Here is a 21,111-nt window from a genome sequence, read left to right as displayed (position 1 = left end):
TTGTATGTATGGACGTTTAGAAAAAAAGCGACGATAGCCTAGTTTGGTGTGGAACGGACTGGCAAGACAATGTCCGCAGGTTCAAATCCCAAGGGCACACACCTCTGACTTTTCTAAAAAAAATCATGTGTGTATTCTTTGTGAATTTATCGTTCGCTTTAACGGTGAAGGAAAACATCGTGAGGAAACCTGCACATCTGAGAAGTTCTCTATAGGAATTTCCAAGGTGTGTGAAGTCTACCAATCCGCACTAGGCCACCGTGGTGGACTAAGGCCTAATTTCTCTCAGTAGTAGAGGAGGCCCGTAGTCAGCAGTGGGCAAGTATATAATACAGGGCTGATATTATTATTATTATGTTGTATCTTTCCTGCGGGAAATCACGGCATAAAGGCCGGTCCTTTTGGAAGGCTTGCGTGGGGACATGGATCCAACACGTAGAGGCCCCTTTAAGATACATTACTCTAGTTAGGGGTTTATACACCTTGCGAGTACTCTCTCTGTCTATACTTATGGAGGAAATACAGCCAAAGACAGCGCTTGCAAGGTGCAGGGACTATTGCAGAAAAGATGGGAATTATACTGGGTCTATGGATGGGATCTAGCTGGACTGGTTGCTGGGCTATTGATTGAGACAACGGGACGCCTGCCAAGTAAAATGTCTCAATCTTATGTATTCAAGGCAGGCGGTGACTTGCCCCCCAATAGATGGGCATCCCATAAGTGGCGTAAGCCAAGGACGCAACACCGGTGTGGGTGGCTTAAGGGTGTCGAGAGGTGTGCACCGATTTCACCATCGCGGGTCGCTATCGCGTCCCGGAGCGGGTTTCCTCGCTATTACGCAGATTGAGCACTTCCACCCTGGAGCTGAGGTTCTTAGCTCTTGCGACTTCCACCCCCTAGCCGGCCAGTTAAGGCAAGCCAAGGGTCAGGGGGTCTCATTTAGCCCCCACGGAATCAGGGAACGCGGTGTCGCCACTCACCGTCGGCTCGCCACAAAGCCGCCCCTGCGGGCGTCCATATAATAATAATAATATTATTATTATTATATGGACGTTTAGATGATTGTTAGAAGTTAACGCAGAAATAGCCGAAAGTATTTAAAAGAAATTTAGCACACAGATAGGCAGAAATATGCCATAAATACATAACACATAGGCTACTTTTTTCTCCGGTAATTTGCTCCAATGGGAATTAATGGAATCTTTAATTTGATTTTTTTAATACGACGTTTGTAGCAAGAAAGGCTTTACACGTGGACGAAGCTGCGAGCAACAGATGACAAATAAATTTAAATTCGCTATACAAATCAACAGGAATTGCGCAGAACGTAATAAAAGCCGCTTTAAAAAAGTTTTGAATATTTCGCCAGCTCGGATTGTATAATTTTCACTAATAAATACATTTTTTGATTTGTCTTTCCTTTGTCCACTAATGCGTGAACATTGTTTTATATATAATCTCTAGACGGTTAAGGTGCGATTGGTCTAGGAGTTTGACTTAGAATGCGATATAATTATTATTATACCTTTTATCCTAAAACATACGACAAACTTGGATCCTCATTTAAAAAGGCTTTTACAAAGGCGGAACTACGTGCATAAGCTAGCCAAAATTCATTAAAATGTAAAATAAATATCAAATAAAAATAACATTGTTCCCAAAATCAACAATTTAATGAATATTATTTTGGTTAGTATTTTCAATTTTCGCTTTCATAATCCTCTTACATTTAAGTCGTTATTTCATTTTCCACGGTTGACCTCATTTTCATACGTTTTTTAATTACGTTTACTCTAGAGTTAAACAAGCAGCGTGGGTCTAGCGGGGAGTGAAACTGTCCGAATGCGGAGGTCGGGGGTTCGACCCCAGTACACAACTGTGTTACGTGCGTATACATTGTTAATTATCGCTCTAAGTATAGTGGGGAGTGAAACGGTCTATTAAACCGGAGGTCGAGGGTTCAACCCTTATGGTACGCAACCCTGGTTTTTCAGTTGCGTGTGTAATGTGTATGCTTGGTAATTATCGTTCCCTTTTATAGTGAAAGAAAATATCGAGAGGAAACCTTGAGTTGAAGGTTCTGGAAAGAACCATGAAGATGTGGAAGTAAATTAAATAGATATCACATGGTCACCATCGTGTTCACGGGGTGTAGGCACCTTACAGCCATAAAGGATTAAGCCTTCGAGGACTGGAGTATATAAACAAATTTGTTGCGGAAAATCCATTAAATCTTTTATTCGATTGTCCAACATTCGTGTAAACATAAGAAATATTTTTTTACCTTGAGTTTTACTTTTACTGACTTCTATAAGTACCTGTAATTATATAAGAAATATAGATCTTATAATTCAAATTTAATAAAATTATTCGTTTCTTATCCAAAGATTAAAAATAATAATGATATTACAGATATTTGTACAAGGCTTTACTGAATAAAGATTCAGAGGAATGAATAATTTTATATAAAATGTCTTTTAACAAATCTTTACCAATTTGTCACGCGAATGAAATCATATGAAATGCCGAGATTTAATTATATAAAATTCTCCTTACAGGTAGCGCAGCGCGGATCAGATAAGATAAGCCGGCACAAGGCCGTCGGCTTCGAATAAATCATCATAATGTATCCGAAATACCGTGAAAACGTGAGATAAGCCAGATATAAAATGATCAGTTCTAGTGATATGACAAATGTGAATGAAGTGAAACTGAGTGAAACGGCTTGAGTTTTGTGTGATGGTGTGTTAGCTGCCGCGATGGGTTGCCAGTTGGGAAAGTTGGCGGCTTCGGAGAGGCGCGCCAACATTGCAGCGGCGGCGCTGAGTGACGGACCTCCTCCGGCGACCGATCCACGTCTGCCGCTCACCGCCAAGCAGAAGTACTCCATGCTCGCGTCATGGAAGGGCATCTCCAGAGCCATGGAGAAGACCGGCATTTGTATGTTTATAAAGTGAGTAATTAGAATTATGTTTATCTAATAAACTAGTTTCGCTCGGAAATATGATCAGCTGAGACGTTATGAAATTAAAGTCAGCATCTTAAGATATAGGCTATTTAATAAACCTATATGAACGTCAGCTCAAATAATATCTTAAGTCATGATATGTGACGAGTTTTGACAGTTGTTTTGTTTATTTATCAGTTCCAACTCAGCTGAAAACAAGCTCTTGAATAGCAGCTTAAGCTTAGTTTATTTATCATATTAAATATGTACTTGATATTTATTCAAACTTCGAAATTGGTAGACTAAGAACTAAACCCTCTCAGCAGTACTTACTTAGTTACTGGACTGGAATTATTATTATTATTTAAAGTCCTAAACATCGATTATAATAAATGCTGAATTAAGTTACAATCCCATCCTGTCTATTTACACCTTGATATTCCTCTCACGACGCAATATTGCTTCACAACATCCAAACAAGAAACAAATATTTCCGGAGCAAACATTTGTTGTTGCACGGAGATCGATCGTGGCCTCTCCAACTGCTGGCCAACTGCGCCACAAACTTTTAGAGCTACAAATATAAAATACTTGATCTGTACAACGTCTGACAAGGCAGCCTTTTCTTGCAGATTCAGGGTTGATTGTTTTTGATAATACATGATGATATAACTAAAATGTTTACTTTCATTCAATCAGGTTACTATAACCATTTAATAATTATAGTTTAATAATTATAAAGTTATATCGACTATGGTTTGATGGGCAAATAATTTTGGAAAAACGCGAGCACATACCGAAAAATTAGAGGAACATAAATCAAGAGATCGATTACACATACGCGATAAAAGATTCGGTATAACGGCTTGTTCTGGAGCGTCGCAGTCAAGGATCAAGTATTCAGGATAGTATTAACTATACTTAAGGTTATAGCTTAAGGTCCATTTTTCATACATTTTGTTTCACCTTTAATCTGGGTAACTAAACAAGTATTGTCAAGTAAAGAATTTAAATTCACGTCTAGTTAGTGATTAGTGAAATTTCGTCGTATTAAATTTTGAAGGCCGAAATATCCATGCATATTAATTATTTTTACGTTTTTCTTTCAATTGCGAGAACTAATCACTAACTAGACGTGAATTTAAATTCTTTACTTGTCAATACTTGTTTAGTTACCCAGATTAAAGGTGAAACAAAATGTATGAAAAATGGACCTTAAGCTATAACCTTAAACAGGATATTTCAATAAAATTCGTAATATATCAAAAGACATGGAAAAAAATACATAGATTCCATGGACAATTGATGACAAAAAAAAAGCGATTCTTTCTGCCTTTCTTCTTCGGGTAGTCATCACTTAGGTAGTTAGTAAAAGGCTGGTAGGTTAGCTAGGCTAGGGCTTTTATCATCCTCACCGGTGTGGATCGCGACACGTTCCTCCCTGTATCTTTATTAAGATTATATACATCTTTTTTATTTCTTTCCTGCCAGCCCAAGTGTCTTCTTTGTTCACTTTATAGTCTTTCATTTATTTTATGTCTAATATAAAATATATTTAGATATATAAACGACTTTATTTAAAACATAATTAAATATTCTCACGTACCTTGACTTATTATAAGGGCAACTATTTTCGCCTACGTGATGAATAAAGCATTTTATTTTAATGCAGTTTGTAGTTCAGGATAAACCGCAATTAAATTAACCAAATCCAAAATGCCAAAAAGATCTGCTTGAAATTCGCCTCAAATTCTGCAATTATATCTAAACTAAACGCTAAAGCTAACCGTGGTACAGACAGACTAACCGCAAATGTAATATGCATATAAACCACAGCAGCAGACCTTCGGGAAATATTGTGTGGCTCCAGGGAAATCACATAGTCAAAGACAAACGGACAATTAGTGTTGTGTTTAGGTGTTTGTAGTTTCGCTTGCCAAGGATGTGATGAATGAACTCTCCTTTATAAAAATGCCAGAGGAATTGATCTTTATGTAGGTTTTTTTTATTGCTTTAAATGATGAGATGAGCTTGCCATTCGCCTGGTGGTTAGCGATACGACCGCCCATAAATAGTAGAAATACCATCCAACATCTTGAATTACAAAGTATTGTTTGGTATTCCATTACGCTCGCTATCCTGAGACATGAGATGTTAAGTCTTATTATGTCCATTAGTTATACTGGCTATAACGTTCTTCTAACCAGAACACATCAGTGACTACACACAGTTGCTTGGCGGCAGAAATAAACATTGCGGTGGTACCTACCCAGGCAGACTCTCACATATGAGAGACCTACCACCAGTTCAGAGCCTCGCTGAGCTTCTACGCTTGGTGACATAAAATGCGGGCTACTGCCAATCTTGCTGTATAGGAGTTGCAGTGGTGGATGTGAGGGCTTGATAGTCTCTTAAAAAACTCTATACCACGATAAAGCAGATAATGTAGTTATTAAAACAACTATAATTTTACAGTATTGTTCATCGGAAACAAATGAAAACCGTCTATGCAACGTCTCAGTTAGATATGTCCCATTATCAAAACCAAATCATGCTACAAATAACTGAAATGAATTAAAACGCACCGACAATTCTAAACAAACAACCAATTTAAACTTTAATGCTCTCAGGTTTGAATACTCGAACTAAAACTAACACGGATAACCGGGCACGGATTCCGACTTATAAACAAGTATTTACTCTGAAGTTGTTTTCCACTTATTATGAACTTGGCTTAGGATTGTGGTTAAAAAGTTAAGCCTTTAACTTTACTAAGTTAAACAGGTCATGGTGGCGAAGGAATATAACTCGATTCCAGCCGGCTTCCTTTTATGTAGAATCTAATTATCACCAAACGATTTGGATACCGCGTTGAAGCGATAGCATACTCTTTGAGTATGCTAGCTCCTATCTAGGAGGATACAAAGTATCACCAGCTAATATTTCCAAGTCTAATGGTACTTTAAAAATACAAATACAAATAATTTATTCGCACACCATTACACGAACAAATTACAAACAAAATAAGGAAATTATAAAAAAAAAACAAATATTATATGAGCATGAGTACACATAAAAGAAATAACAATTAAAAACTAAATTAAAAATAAAAACAGGAATTGTAAAGTTATTAGTGTATCTTTGCAAACGTCATGGTACTTTAGCCGAATTAGTTTTATAATATTTTTAGTATCGTGAATTAAACGAGATTCGAATTTGTATACCATGAGCATTGAGCATATAACAAATAGCGAACAGTAAGTATTCAACAGACCCCTACACTTCCCTCTAATGATAAATAAACATACTCATAACTATTTTAGACGCGGCGTGTTACACTTTATCGCAAACTCTCACCTGCTTCTCGGTATTTCAAATATTCCCCTTTAATATAGCTGGGAAAATGACGTGCGGTTCTAAAACTTGGTGCTCGTTTATAGCCCCCGGGAAATATAATACGTTCAACCGGGACAGGTTGTCGCATTAGAGATCTAGAGGCTATGATATGATAAAATGGGTGGCCCGAGATTTAATATTATTAATACATTTTTAGACGTCAGAGAAATAATATTTGAGTGAAAGGCGCCGTACAGATGTTAACTTGTTATACCACAATATACGCAAACTAATTGTCAATCTAGTTAACTCAATATTAGATAACAGTTTCTTTAATTTAAACAGTTTATACTATTGCAGTTATTATGATTACTATGGTGTAATATTGTAAACTTGTTACTTTTCTAAATAAATAATGATCATTTTCTATTAAAATTATTAGATTAGCAATGTAAAGGCTTAAGATATCCCCGCAGGATATTAGAACACATCGATGATATTCTTAAGATTTAAAAGTACTAAACCTTAAGGATTAAATTAATTTTAAACATTACGAAATTAACGATGAATTATAAAACATCATTCCAAAAATATCTTGATATAATGCACTCATTTTGAACTGGGACATATATTGTGGAGTAGATATTACTTATATATTAAATTTTTATATGTTAGTATTAGTATCCTGTCGTAACACAGTATTAACTAGCACGGAGGGTAAGATTTTTAAAATTTATACGTACCGTTTTAATTATGTGAACTAATTTAACACACAAATTTCTTTGTTTTGTACTTTACCGTCAAACGCAGTGAACCATTGTACGAAAAACTGTTTCAATAAATTTCTTTCTTTCTTTCTTCTTTCTAGTAATTGCAACTCAGTTTCGCTCTAAAGGGCGATATCAGCTAAGACACTGTCGAATTAAAGTTAACATTTTAAGGTTCTCGCTATTTAATAAACAGATATCAACATCTTACATGATATCTTAAGTCACATTTGACGGCTTTAAAAGCTGAGTTTTATTTATTAGGCAACGCCGACTCAGATGAGAGCAAGCTCTCAAGTGACGTCTTAAGCTATGTTTGTTCATAGTTCAATACATTAAAATTCTACATGAGATCGTACTCAAAGATGAGATTAATTTATTAAGAGGGCCCATACAGCGGTAAGCAAAGAATAAACTTGAGATTTATTTTATTATAAAGCAACAAGTAGTGAATATCAAATTATGATACTGAGAAATTTGAAACTCTACAGTGCTAGCAGTCTGTGTAATTTTATTTGCGTTATGAAACTCTTTGATAAAGTAATCGAATTCTCATATGCTTTTAATCGTATCAATAAACGTTAATCAATTTAATCAATGAATTACTTAATCAGGCTCTGGATGCTTAGTAACATTTCACCGCCAAATTTATTGGAAGCTTATGGAATGGCAATGAATATTATTCATTAATCTAATCAATGTTTGGTCACAAAATGTTCAAAATTCTAATAATTTGAGAACATTGCAATTGTTCTCTTTATATGTATAAATGCATATTATTATTCTCCATTAAATTGTTTTTAGGCAAACTTTCAGATAAGCAAATAGCGTTCCAACTTACATAGAATAATATTATTTATACCTTTCATAAAAAAAAATATACATTATCTCATGAAAACTTTCCCCGTAAAGGGTAAAGAAAAACTTATCCGATTGACAAGAAAATAATTTTGTTTCTTGGGAAAATTCGTAAACATTTTCATCTTCCAGCGGCTGTTATTTCTATCTTCAACGGAAAATTAACTTTCCAACTGGCTGTCAGTATTCGATTTTTATATTTTTTCTAACTTTTAATGGAAAAAGACAGTCTTCAATGTCTTATAAAGTTTAATACGCAACTTCTGAGTAATTTACTTGGATTTAATATTTTATACTATATATTTTTTTATATAGTTGTACAACCACACAAAATTAAGTGCATATGACGACTTAAATCAATATAGAATTATGTAATTATCATAAAGTATTGATCTTAAAAAAAAATATATATAACATCGCTTTCTTAAAGCCTCTTTAATCCTCTTAAGAGTACATAATATATTTAACAAAACTCCAACATAAACAAATACATTCATTCACAATATTTCAAATTTCAAAACACAATCCCATTGTCTTTAATCATTCAAATGTTTTAATAAAATATTGAATTCCTTGAGGTTTCTGGAAGGCCTCTCTTCACACCGGACGCAGCCCGGCCCTTTTTCGTATAATTGAAACTCCAGATTACTTTTAAATAATAACCAGGGAAATCGAATTTATATTTCTGATTTGAACGCTGGCTTTTGTCTGTTTATTTAGTACGGTCGTCATCTTTTGAGTTGTCATCGCTTTGCCTTTTAGGCAAGACACAGACCTCGTTAACTTGTTGCATAACAACAACATCAAAAAGGACTTCAATGAGTTTTTATATGTAATTTTTATGCATAAAAACAGACAGTTCAGAAAATTGCGCATTGTTTGCGCGAAGCCTTTTAGTTGTAATCAGGCGCTTGATGGTAGTCAATTACCACCGCCTATAAATAAGCAAAATCTTACTTTTCAATCTAAGAAGTCACACCTCTTGTTCCTCAACTGTGTTCCAGTATCGTTCTCTTTATTTTAGGTTATGTAATAATATTTAATAACAATAAAAAATACTGGGCATTTGATGATGGGTAAGATTTGGCATTTGATGTATTAGGAAAATGAACGAAGCTGCGGCGGTTTTGGACGCCAATTAGCCTCGCCTAAGATATTCGGAGCCGCCGCTTAGTCGGAGAGGACTAGAATACTCTATGCCATGTTTATATCGACAAGACTATTTGACTCCACTGCACCTGATGTTAAGCGGAGTGGGATGTCTAGAATGCCTTCTGATGTTAGATGATCACCGTTCGCCAGTCGACAGAATCATGCCGCCTAGAATGCATAGGCTGATATTGAAACGCAAGATACTTAGATGCGCCACTATGGCGGGCTTTGCACTATGTGTTGAATTTGAGTACTATCTAGTCTGGCGAGAATGCTGTCAAACGAGGGATATAACCAACTCGTTATTCATGTATGAATCCCTCTTAGCCGAATTTCGGCGACGGGGGCCAATCTCAATGGAGATCAGCCAGGTACGCAGGAGATTATAGTTCACAAGTGTGTGCGCAATACACAGGCATTCTCAGTTCCTTTACTCTCATAGTTGGGTGAGAGGGCAATCCGACATTACCGGAGAGAGTTCCAACGGCTTTATTCGTGTATACCACATACATTTAAACATTTCATATTGAGGGAAGGCTATGCGTCTATATCTCCTTCAAATTTCCTTCTGTTAATTGTTTCAATTGTTAGCGTTTAAAACTCGTAATCTCCCCTTTTTCAATGCTCAGTTTTTTGTGGGTGAAAATCTTCGCAGAATTTAGTAGGAATTAGAAACTATTTTTTTCGTTAGTAAGAAATATTGGCTCAAAGAAATAGAATTGATCAAGATTCAGTACTTACCTTAGAGATTTTTAAATAACCGGATTTTGTTCGCACCTGCTATATCCCGGAAATACTGTCCAACATAAAAATTCACGTATTTTGGGCGGATGAAATTGAATCTTAAAAATTAAAATTATTAATGTATTTTTTGGGAATGTCGATCTGTTTCCCTTATTCATTCAAATCCAAAAATTTATGCGTGATTGACTAACATTGAAATATTTTAGCAATACTTCATAGGATTCCTTGTTTCGAAAACGCGGGGAATCCATGCCGGTTGCCAAACTTATAATCCAAGAAATTGAGTTGTTGAGTTGAGTATAATCCAAGAAAAACCCCCGCCGAGCCACTCTAATTATCGCACAATTTGTGTACAGTAACTGAGCAAAACTTCCTGATTACATTTGTTCAAAGAACATGAAACGTATCTTAAAAATTGTTAGATTCAAAGAAACGAGATCGCGCTGTTTGCTATTTACTTACAAGCGTTTCGTAAATAGGGTGTGTTCAGACTGGCGAACGCGTTTCATAAAGGCAACATTAAATATAAGTACAGGTAAATAAATTATACTTTGTATTTTTACTTATTGATATTTGTACGCTACACAGGCCAAAAATGATGGGACGGTAGATTTAAATTTGAACAACTTGCGTATTATCTTATATGTATACTCTTTTTTTGACAAATAAAGAATTTGAAATTGAAGAAAACAAAATATTCTCCGACACTCCTATACACTGAATCACAGAAATTAAACTATAATAGAAAGTTAATGTCGCTGTATCTTTGGTAACGCATTGATTTAAAAATTTTATACATCACACATATATTCCCGAAAAGATAGGTATGCATAGGCGCAACCATGGTACCCACTTTTCGCCAAGTGTGTTCCGTCGCAAAATATTATAGGCGGGCTTATCGTCATATCAGGCACATATTTCAGACTGCTGGGCTGATACTGAACAGAAAACCCAAATATCACCTTGCCCGACCCGGGATTCCAGACCTCAGTGCGCTGCCGTACCACGCATGCAGTACAACTACGCAACCGAGATAGTATAAGTTTCATGGATAAAAGAAAAAAGCAATCGATTTCATTATTCTTACATAATGTAAGGAATATCGGAGCGATATACAAACGATGCTTAATTATCATCACTTTTGCCAGATATTGTGCTAACAAAGTACGAAAAGCGCCAGTAACTGGCAAAGGAGTAATTAATGCCAGTCATTTTCGATGCTATTCAGATTCGTAGTTTTACATTTCCCGCATTAATAAAGCCTTGGTTTGATCGCACCAGTTTGAACACACCCTTACATGATATTGCGAGCGTATTATTCGTAATTTCGTTTCCGAGTACGCCAATTACATGCTCCCTATATATAAAGTGGGCGTCTGTTTGTTTGTAAACCGTAACGATTGCTTCAAGATGTTTATCCAAACAACGCAACGGCAAGAGCCTAGTTGGAGTTGGACTGCCAAGACGAATGTCGGCGGATTCAAAACCCAAGGACACGCACCTCTGACTGCTAAAATTATGTGTACTTTGTGAATTATCGCTTGCTTTAACGGTGAAGGAAAACATCGTGGAAATCTGCATACCTGAGAAGTTCCGTGCCTAGCAATTAGACAATATATAATATAGGGTTGATATTGTAATTATATTATATAGGTATATATATCTTGAGCCAATGGATTCAATTACGTAGATACGCTGTATGATTTCAATAAACTACACCAACCGGTAATTACAAGTTAGTGCTAATCATAAACCAATTGATAGGTTATTGGAAATTAATAATTTATAAATATGTCAAACTTCATTTTGATTGGTAATTTTTATAATGGTAGCGGTTAAGATCGCTGAAATCGGTCATAGACGAGTAGAAGGAACTAATAACTATTAAGATCATAGTAGGTAATCATTTATAATCATACCAGCTCTGTATTACATACTGTCCATTGCCGGGTACGGGCCTCCTCTGAGAGGGTTTTGGCCTTAGTCCACCACGCTAATCTAGTACGGGTTGGCAGACTTCACATACATTCGAAAATCTTATGACAATTTTTCCGGTAGATATGTAGGTTCTTACGATGTTTTCGTTCACCGTTAAAACGAGCGATAAATGTCAATCAAAAGACACGTAACTTCGCAAAGTCAGAATTTGTGCCTTGGATTTTGATCCTTTTTTATAACACGGGGTAATCCGATTACGGATTTCTGCCGAAATTCGCCGGTATAAACTGTCCTACGGACTAAAACCCCTACATTCAACTCTCTCTCTCCAATATCGAAGATTGCAGGGTGCGCAAGTGCATGCAACCGCACCCTCGCAGGAGTCGGCTTTTGGGCACAGCCTCTCGCCGCGGCCTTCGGCTCGGCAGACCGTTTCATTGCCTTGCCTTTTAAATAGGTTAAATAAGAGTATCGTACAACTTGTTCTAAGTATCTGAGCAACGCCTAAAGATCTTTAAATTGCTTTCAGGTAATTAAAATATGACAAAAACCATCATAAACACCTTCCAAGTTATATATATCTAGAACTTTCTTCACGCCCGAAGAATACTCAAAGAACTGGACGAGAAACATTCTGAACGGTTTAAAATCCAATCTGTGGAACTTGAAGCGGTAAAGTTAACCAATTTGGCGCCGATCCAAACAATGGACAAATATTAGATCAACACTTTGTGTATTGAGCGAAGAATATTAACGTAGAACGTACGGACAAATTTGTTGGTAGGATATAAATTATATCCAGCCAGATAACCACCACCGTACACGGTACACATGGTTATTAAAACCCGCGATAGTGGCCTACGTAATGATTCCGCCTGGGTAGGTACCACTACAATGTCTATTTTTACCGCCAAGCAGCAGTGTGTAGTCACTGTTATGTTCCGGTTTGACGCACATTGTAGCCAGTGTAACTACTGGAGATAATGAAACTTAACATCTCACGTCTCAGGATGGCCGTAGAATACCAAACCAGCGCAGTAGAATACCAAACAATACTTTGTATTTCAAGGTGTTGGATGATGTTTCTACTGTTTATGGGCGATCGTATCGCTTACCATCAGGCGAACGGCAAGCGTGTCTCGTCATTCGAAGCAATAAAAAAAACCCTATAACTCAGGTATAGACAAAAATATTGTATTATTTAAAACGAACCCAGAATCTCACAAATGTCACATTCAACACTATGGAGCAGGAAAGATATTACTCTCGTAAAGTGCACGCATTACTGCAAGATGTAATGGCAATTCAGCTAAGATTAGAGCTTTATTGTTGTGAGGGTACGGACCGCCACAGATGATACAAATACTGCAGACCCGTCCAAACGTTCATTCATTTAACTCGATTACCGTACAAAGGTATTAAAATCTATCATAGTCACTCACGTAAGCGCGTCGCGTTCGCGATCAGCCTGTGTACTAACGCAGCTTAGTTTGGGTGCCACTAGCAAATACTATATGAAAGAAAGAAATGTGTATACATATTGTCTCTATGTTTCAAATAAATAAATAAACTTATAATATGAATGAGAAAGTTTGAAAAGGTTTGGATTTCGAAATAAACGCAGAAACCGTTGAGCAGGTTTGTATAAAATTTAACACAAGGCTATCGGTTATTAAGACATGGTCTATGCCACGTCTTGGAGTAACACATAGGCTACTTTTTATCTCAGCAATTTGCTCCTGTAGGAAATGCTTGGATTTTAACACCTGATTACCAAATAGGTGGCACTATGAATTGTTATACAGATTTAGAAACTTTTGTAGCGGGAAATGCATTTCACACCGTCAAAACCGCAAGCAACACCTAGTAAAATATATTGTAAAAAATAGAAAAAAATCTATTTCATATAGTTAATTGTTTATTAGCAATACAAAGTTTTGTTTTCGACTCTATTCCCCCATGTTACAACAAAGCAAACGAGTGACTCGAGCAGCGCGTGTGGCACGTCTTGTACACGAGATTAAATTGTTGTGGGGCAGCGTAACCCGAGGAACAAACATAAAGAGCCGGAACACCGCTCTGAGTTGATTACAGACCTTGGCATTTGACTATAAACAGAACGAGCTACTGCATTTAACGTGAAATAGTTGTATTATGTTAGGACCAGGACGTTTATTCATTTCTCAGCAGAATTCCGTATGTACCGGAAAGGGAATAGTAAATGTATAATATTATTAATAAGCTTTATTCTGCAGCTCATTAGGCGTGAATTTTTTTCCGGAATAAAAGTCATCCTTTACATTTTCCAGGAATAAAAAGTATCTACCTTATAGAATTCTGGAGTAATGTAGTCCTTTTAATAAAAGAATTTTTAAATTTCGGTTTGCTTATTCCAGAGATTAGCCCTTATAAACCTACAAACAAAAAAACAAACTCAAACTTTTCCTCTTCATAATATTAATATAGATTATTAAACCTACCTACATTGCTCTATCTCTGCATCACCCGAAGATGGACTGGTTTAGAATGCCTTAGACATTAAATCCACCTTTATACATTAATGTGTATAAATAAATTAATTATTCAAAAAGACAAAATACATCCGAATAGTTAATACATCCTTCATTTCTGAACCTATTATTTTACCCGTCATATAGTCCGCCATAGTGGCCCACGTAAATGTGTTGCGTTCCGGGATCAGCATGCGTACATCCGGTTCCAACAGGCCGGCATAATTGTGTCGACTGTCGAGGGTTAATCAATAATCATCTCTCGTCAGTCGACATTCTATTGGACCCCACTCCCCTCCAATCAGGTGCAGTCGGATCACTTCACAGTGCCCGTACAACAAAGTCTAGTAAAAATGGCCACCTTTAGAAAACTAAATATAAACGGACACAAAAAACCCTCTGCGAATTACAACCCTCCACCCCCAATGTGTAAAACCCGTCCATTATGCAAGTGAAACGTGCATTGAATAGTACCCATCAAACGACAATGAGTTATGTCTGCGGAGGCCTCTTATTGTTCCTTTTGAAAATGCTATCTGCACCAGCAGGCAACATTGTATTGTACTTGTTGTTAATTAAAAACTAGTGATTGTTATTTTGCAACTGAAGGGAACAAGTCGCTTGCAAGCGCCACGATCACCTATATATGTACAAAAATAATATGAACATCTGCTTGCCATTGAAATGCTCTTGACACTCATAAACTTGATACGAAACTTCATAACCATTAAATTATAGTAATTAAAAGGTTATGTACATACATAGCATCATCCCTCGATCCCATAGTGGCAAGCAGAGACTATGGATTGCCACTTTGCAAGTTATGTACTCTGTTATTAAAATTCTATTAATTTTTTTAGATGATGGCTCCATGGTTGACGATGATTTTACCCTACTATGAGCATTATAATCTGACGCATAAAACGCTTTTTGTGACGAGTTTTCTAGCGACATAATTACGTTACTTTCCACTCTAGAGTCTTAACTTTATATTTAGCTAAGTAACGTACTAATGACTGCAATCCATTTGGAAAGAAGAAAGACATGATATACGACTTAAGATTCCCGCGGGCGGTCTAATGAGGACGCTTGTTCCAGACATTTTTCATAGGAGGGCGTGGGAGGGACGTAATCACTGTTATCCAAGATATTTTGTCTGTGCTTACGACCTGCAAACATAAATTTTGAAATAACAATTAAATATCCTAAGAAATAAATGGGACTTTGTTAGAAAACGACGATGATTATTCTGTTTTAATATTAATAATATCTGCCCTGTATTGTATACTGTCCCACTGCTGAGCATGGGCCTCCTCTGAGAGGGATTAGGCCTTAAACCACCACGGTTGCCTAGTGCGTATTGGCAAAATTGAGATACCTTCAAAATTCTTATAGAAAACTTCTCATGTATGCACGTTTCTTCATGATGACTCGTTACCATTGCAGCAAGATAATTCATAATGAATACAAACAAAACTTGAGAAAAGTCGGACTTGCGTGCCCTTGGGTTTTCACCGCAGACATTTGTGTCGGCAATTTTTTTCGTCCGTTGTTTTGTTTCATTCGTTTCGTTTTCCCTCGTCCGTTCGACTGCCAACTAGGCTATAGCCGCTAAAACGTTTAATGCCTAGCAGTTACAATAGCAATGTTCTTCAAACTAGCATAAAAAGTATAAACAAACTATTCCTTGTTGACAGAAGTACGCAATTCAATAGTACCTATCCAGGCTTTTTAAACAATGAACAAATAAGTTAGATTGACATTATGCAGTTGTGAAAGCATTAAAATAAAGTGAGTAAAATAATGTGTGGATACTAAAGAACCTCGACAAACATCTTCTGAAGCTCTCAATTGGCTGTTTGGTTAAAAGCCAAATGCAGAGAGCAGTATTGCTGGAGAGGAAGAGAGCAGTATTGCTTGACACGGAACGCATCATGAAGAGATTTCTAACTTTGAATCTCTATCCACCGGTGGTATGGGCCTTGAGCCGCACCATTGGAGTGTAATTATTTTTTAAAATATTTTTATATGCATCGATAATTTCAAAATAAATATAGAAATTACAAAAAAATACTTTACTTTCAAAATAATAATATAATTATTTACTTCTATGGATGAAAACATTTCGCTTAAAATAACAAATGATATGAAACTTTGCGCCGAGATTCGGGCAGACCTTGACGACTTTTGTTATAAAAACATTTGCAGCCGAATTTAGAAGGGTAAGGAATTTTTTCTTAAGGTTTAAATTATAAACGCGTAATTAGAACAGCGTTTCTTTTAATTAAACCCGTAAGATAAAAGGAAATTATTTAATAAAAACCTTATCTGCTGAAGCGTGCTTAATTTGTTGCTGCAATATTTTAGGTAGATCTGACGTATTATTCAGAGTTTGCTTGCAGCTGTGCTCATGTTATATATACTTCATATTATAAGAAGGAAAAGTTTGTGACTTTGTTTGTAATTTTGTAAGGCCTAATCTCTAAATCTACTGAACCTTTTTAAGAAATTCTTTCACTAATAGAAAGCTACATTACTCCAAAGTGTTGTAAGCTGCTTTAGCTAGCTGTAATTTTGTGTAAATACGGTTTGTGGGTGAGTGTATTTCTGACTGCAACTGGGATTGTGACGAATTGTATTCATTACTCTATTTCTAAGTAGTACCATTAAGGCGCGTAAATATAAAAAGAATACTTTAATTTAATATTTATTTGTTTCGAAATTTACACTTTGTTATTTTCCACGAACGCCTTGAGTGACGAGTTGTAATTTTTTTATTTTCAAGAATACTAGTATACGTATACGTATAATATGCATATGTAAGCAGTGTTGTTTGAATTTGAAATATATTTTAGACTGTGTAATCGTGCATCAAACGGAACGTGATGGGCTCTCTGTAGGGCCACGCAGTATTCTGTACTATAAATATAGGTGCAGCTTTGAAGAGGCAATCTGCGCTTAAAGTAAAACCAGGGTCTTGCCGTTTAACCAATGGTTGGTAAAAATATTGGTTGAAAATTGATAATTGGAAATTTAGTAAGGTATTCTTGGAAGAATTGGTATCGGATATATCGTGTACTCCACTGTGCAAATACTTTTGCATGATAATTGGATTGCAGTGCATGTTATTCTGGTTTTATTTGGTGTAAATGCCAATCAGATAAACCTTTAATTCTGGCGATGGTTATAGACGCAACGTCACTCGTTAGGCAAATTACATTGGGAGTGCACTGCCCATCAACACTAACCTTGCTGAGCGAAAAAAAGTGTGCAATTGAAACGCGGCAGAATTGAAACTTCTAAAAATATCCTACGAGAGATTGAGATGTTTGTAGACTATAGAGTGTCAGGAGTTACGAGAGATTGAAATGGATATAGAGTATCCGGAATATTAAGGTACTAAAACATACTTGCAAGATTTATTTATTTGTAGGTGTTGGCGACGCAAATACTTTTTGGTGAATTTGATTTTGTTTTTTAATTATTTAAATTCCGATCCTTCGATATAATGTTTTTAAGTACTGGCTTGTCACTTGAGAGTTTTTCGTCGTATGTGAATAAATATTTCTCTTATAATGCCTATTTTTAATTTTACGTGGTTGAGTACTGGCTGATCGTCAACAGGAGGATTAAAATATTCCAATAAATAAAAATACATAAATAATACACGCTTGCTTTATACTAGAGCTTTACACAAGCGCAATCATGTATTAAATATTTACTAACAAAAGAATAGGATACAAAAATGTAGCATGCAAACTGATTAAACGCTGTTCCTTTTCAAATATCGTGGTGATTTTTCGTTTCATCGATTTTCAAAGCACTACGAGTATAAAGAAGTGTCACTTCAAAAATCACCGAAGTCAAGTAAATGGAGGTGTACAAGAACTATTATATGACAGCAACCATCTCGAAATTAAAAATACCAATACAAATAATTTATATAAAACTTAATTTACTGGAACAACTATAGAATGCTGGTAACGTATCACACACGCTTTACGGAAGTATGGCCTTTAAAAGGATTATAATAAACCTTAATTTTGCATATATTTCATCACGATATTCCGCAATTTTCCGCCAAAGAGTACGGTTATTATTTCAGTGGCCAGTTCAGGCAATATTCGATAAAGCAAATATTAGCTTGCCGGTGCAAAATTAATATCGAGCTTCACAGCACACGGCTTGTTTTAAATATGAATTGTGTAAAATTATATACATTTAAGTTGCATAATAAATAATAATATCAGCTCTGTATTATATACTGTCTCACTGCTGCACGAGCCTCCTCTACTACTAAGAGGGATTAGGCCTTTGTCCAACACGCTGGCCTAGTGCGGGCAGACTTCACATACCTTAAAACTTTTTTAAGTTGTATTCGGTTCTTTTCTAAGTTGTATGCGGTTGAGTAAATAGCCTTTAATGATCGTTTTTCCGAAGAGCTCGTTAAGATTGTTGTTAGTTTTTAAAAGAAATCGGTAAAAAATGTAGATTGAAAAGAGTGCTTAACGTTCTAGCAAACTTACTGACAGCATGGAAGGCCTGGGATAAGTCTCTTGGAAACTAGTAAAATAACTATTTTGTGGTTAAGTTTCTTTTATGTACAGCCTACCACAAAAATAAAATTGCTTTTATACTTTTATGTCGTTGCAACACTCTTTGTTTCCTTTAGTAAAATAAATTTAAAAGGGTCGGCTTCATCTTAAATTAAATGTTTTGGTTGAAGTTAATGTGCAAGCGTTTAGAAGTTTTGAATTTGTTCTACTTTTGTGGATGACTATACGTTAACAGCTGGCCTACGAAATCGTTTTTGTAGAATTTTATTGAATTTATTCACCTATCCTTCTTAAAAGTTAAATTAATAGCCAACATATTATCATTCACTAGTTATATTGGCAACACTGATCAGTGTTTATTGTATATGTGTCAACATAGTTACGTTGGACTTGTCAAAATGTAAGAAAGAAATATAGACGTCGATTGCATTATTATATGGTTTTATTAATACAATCCAACAAGAATGTAACAATTAGTTATAACACTTAATTATCTCATGCAATTTACGTAAAAATTCAGCCATATTCAAATCAAATAAGCAGAGGCCTAATGTTCCATTGTAATCTTTATTTTAGCTTTATTAGCTAACTTTGTCTATGAAATTGGGCCCCTACAAACACTTTCATACCAAAATTACGTTAGAGATTTTTTTACGAGCGGCAGGCGCTGCTAACCTAGTTTCTTCTAATTACTAAGCTATCTGAAAATACGCACATTTCCTCAGATTTGGTCTATTTTTAACCCACGTTTGGGAAAGTCTGGAGTTTTTCAATCAATCAAATCGTAAAATTCATTGCCAACTCTTTGTACGTCGCACTTAATAACATTTTTATTAAATGTGCCAAAAACGACAGCTGCTAATTCTATCGACTTGTTATTCAATGCAAAAACCCATCTAAACGGATACTTACTCTGCCCGCCTATTTGTAGTATCTGAGTTAAAATTCGTTTCATCCCGTCCTCGCTAATCACTAGGCATTGAAATAAAACTAGCCGCCAGCAAAAAGTAATTATTCAATAATAGTGTTTATAAATCAATTTAAACAAATTTCTAAACAAGGGGAGGAGATGCTCAATTCGCACTTAGTACTTTTTTAACTATTATAATAATAATATCAGCCCTGTATTATATACTGTCCCACTGCTGGGCACAGGCCTCCTCTTCTACTGAGAGGGAAACTATTACTTCGCTACAAACTCTACTTTAGTTAGATGAATTGACTACAGAAAACACATTACAAATTTACGATTTCGTTCCAGATCCACTTATCTCAACGAGTATTAAAGATTAGGTCACGATATGCATTAAGAGTTGATGTGCGATAAATTTTATACGGGTCGTTTCTATATCCCGGAGGGATGGGGTTGAATATTTTACGGTTTGATCCCATTTTAAGGGATATGTGACCGAGGCTTTATTCAAATGGTGTGGCTGTTTCAGTAATGAGTTTATGGATAGGAAACTTAATAATTTTTTCTTTAATTCAATATTTATCAAAAACCATTTGTGTGTTTACAAGTTACAAATCTTTCAAAAAATTATCCTTTGCGTTATCCTATGTTTCTAAAGAAAACGACACTAATAATAGAAAAAAGGTATTCAAAACATTGACAGAGAGTTTTATTATAACCCATTATCTATTTAAAATCCTATTTAAATATGAAAAATAATTAAATTATTATTTGTATATGTATATTATTTATTTATAAATTTATTTGTACACATCTTACATATTTAATAATAATGTAATAATTTAACTAATGACTAGCTAATTTCATGGTTTCGGTTTTACCTGACGGTGTGCGCGCGCATCGTCAAAAATTATCCTAACGCGCCCAAAAAAGTATAACTTCAAAAATAGAGTCATTATACATTAAACCTCACATTTCTCGAAACTATCCACTAGTTTTATCCCGAGATACGTCATTCACGTGGACGAATCGCGAGCAAAACCTAGTAGCTAATATAATTTAACTCCCCCTGAGGCAATTCTTGTGCGTTTGGTCCATACACCAAATGTAGTGCAGGTGCAGTGTGTTTACCTCTTGTTTGTATCACATTGAGGCCTATATAGGGCACGCGATCATTTCCCTTCCCTTTCCGCTCCGCCCATCCCAGTATGGTTCCTCTTCCTTCCCTTTTCTTCCTCTCCCACTTTCCTCTAGGACCCTGCAGTCACAAAGCCGGGAGAATCTAGTATGCCATTCAACGTTTTCCCCCGGTATTGAATGTGGGGTCTGTATCGAAAATAAATACAATTTAACTTACCTATTTTGTACAAACTGTTATAGTTAGAGAGG

At 35.8% G+C, this 21,111-nt stretch overlaps 1 protein-coding gene across 1 annotated transcript in view; it reads left to right on the top strand.

Moving 5' to 3' along the window:
* The first annotated feature begins 2,559 nt into the window (after positions 1-2,559).
* Positions 2,560-21,111, top strand: part of LOC115445874 (neuroglobin) — a 32,418-nt gene continuing 13,866 nt past the window's right edge. The window contains exon 1 of the mRNA XM_037437467.1: positions 2,560-2,954. Within this exon, the coding sequence (XP_037293364.1) occupies positions 2,761-2,954 (194 nt within the window). The 5' untranslated portion in view covers positions 2,560-2,760. The remainder of the gene's footprint in view (positions 2,955-21,111) is intronic.

The sequence above is a fragment of the Manduca sexta genome, chromosome 11, assembly GCF_014839805.1.
Source record: "Manduca sexta isolate Smith_Timp_Sample1 chromosome 11, JHU_Msex_v1.0, whole genome shotgun sequence".
Taxonomy (NCBI): domain Eukaryota; kingdom Metazoa; phylum Arthropoda; class Insecta; order Lepidoptera; family Sphingidae; genus Manduca; species Manduca sexta.
This window is presented reverse-complemented; position numbering and strand designations above follow the sequence as displayed.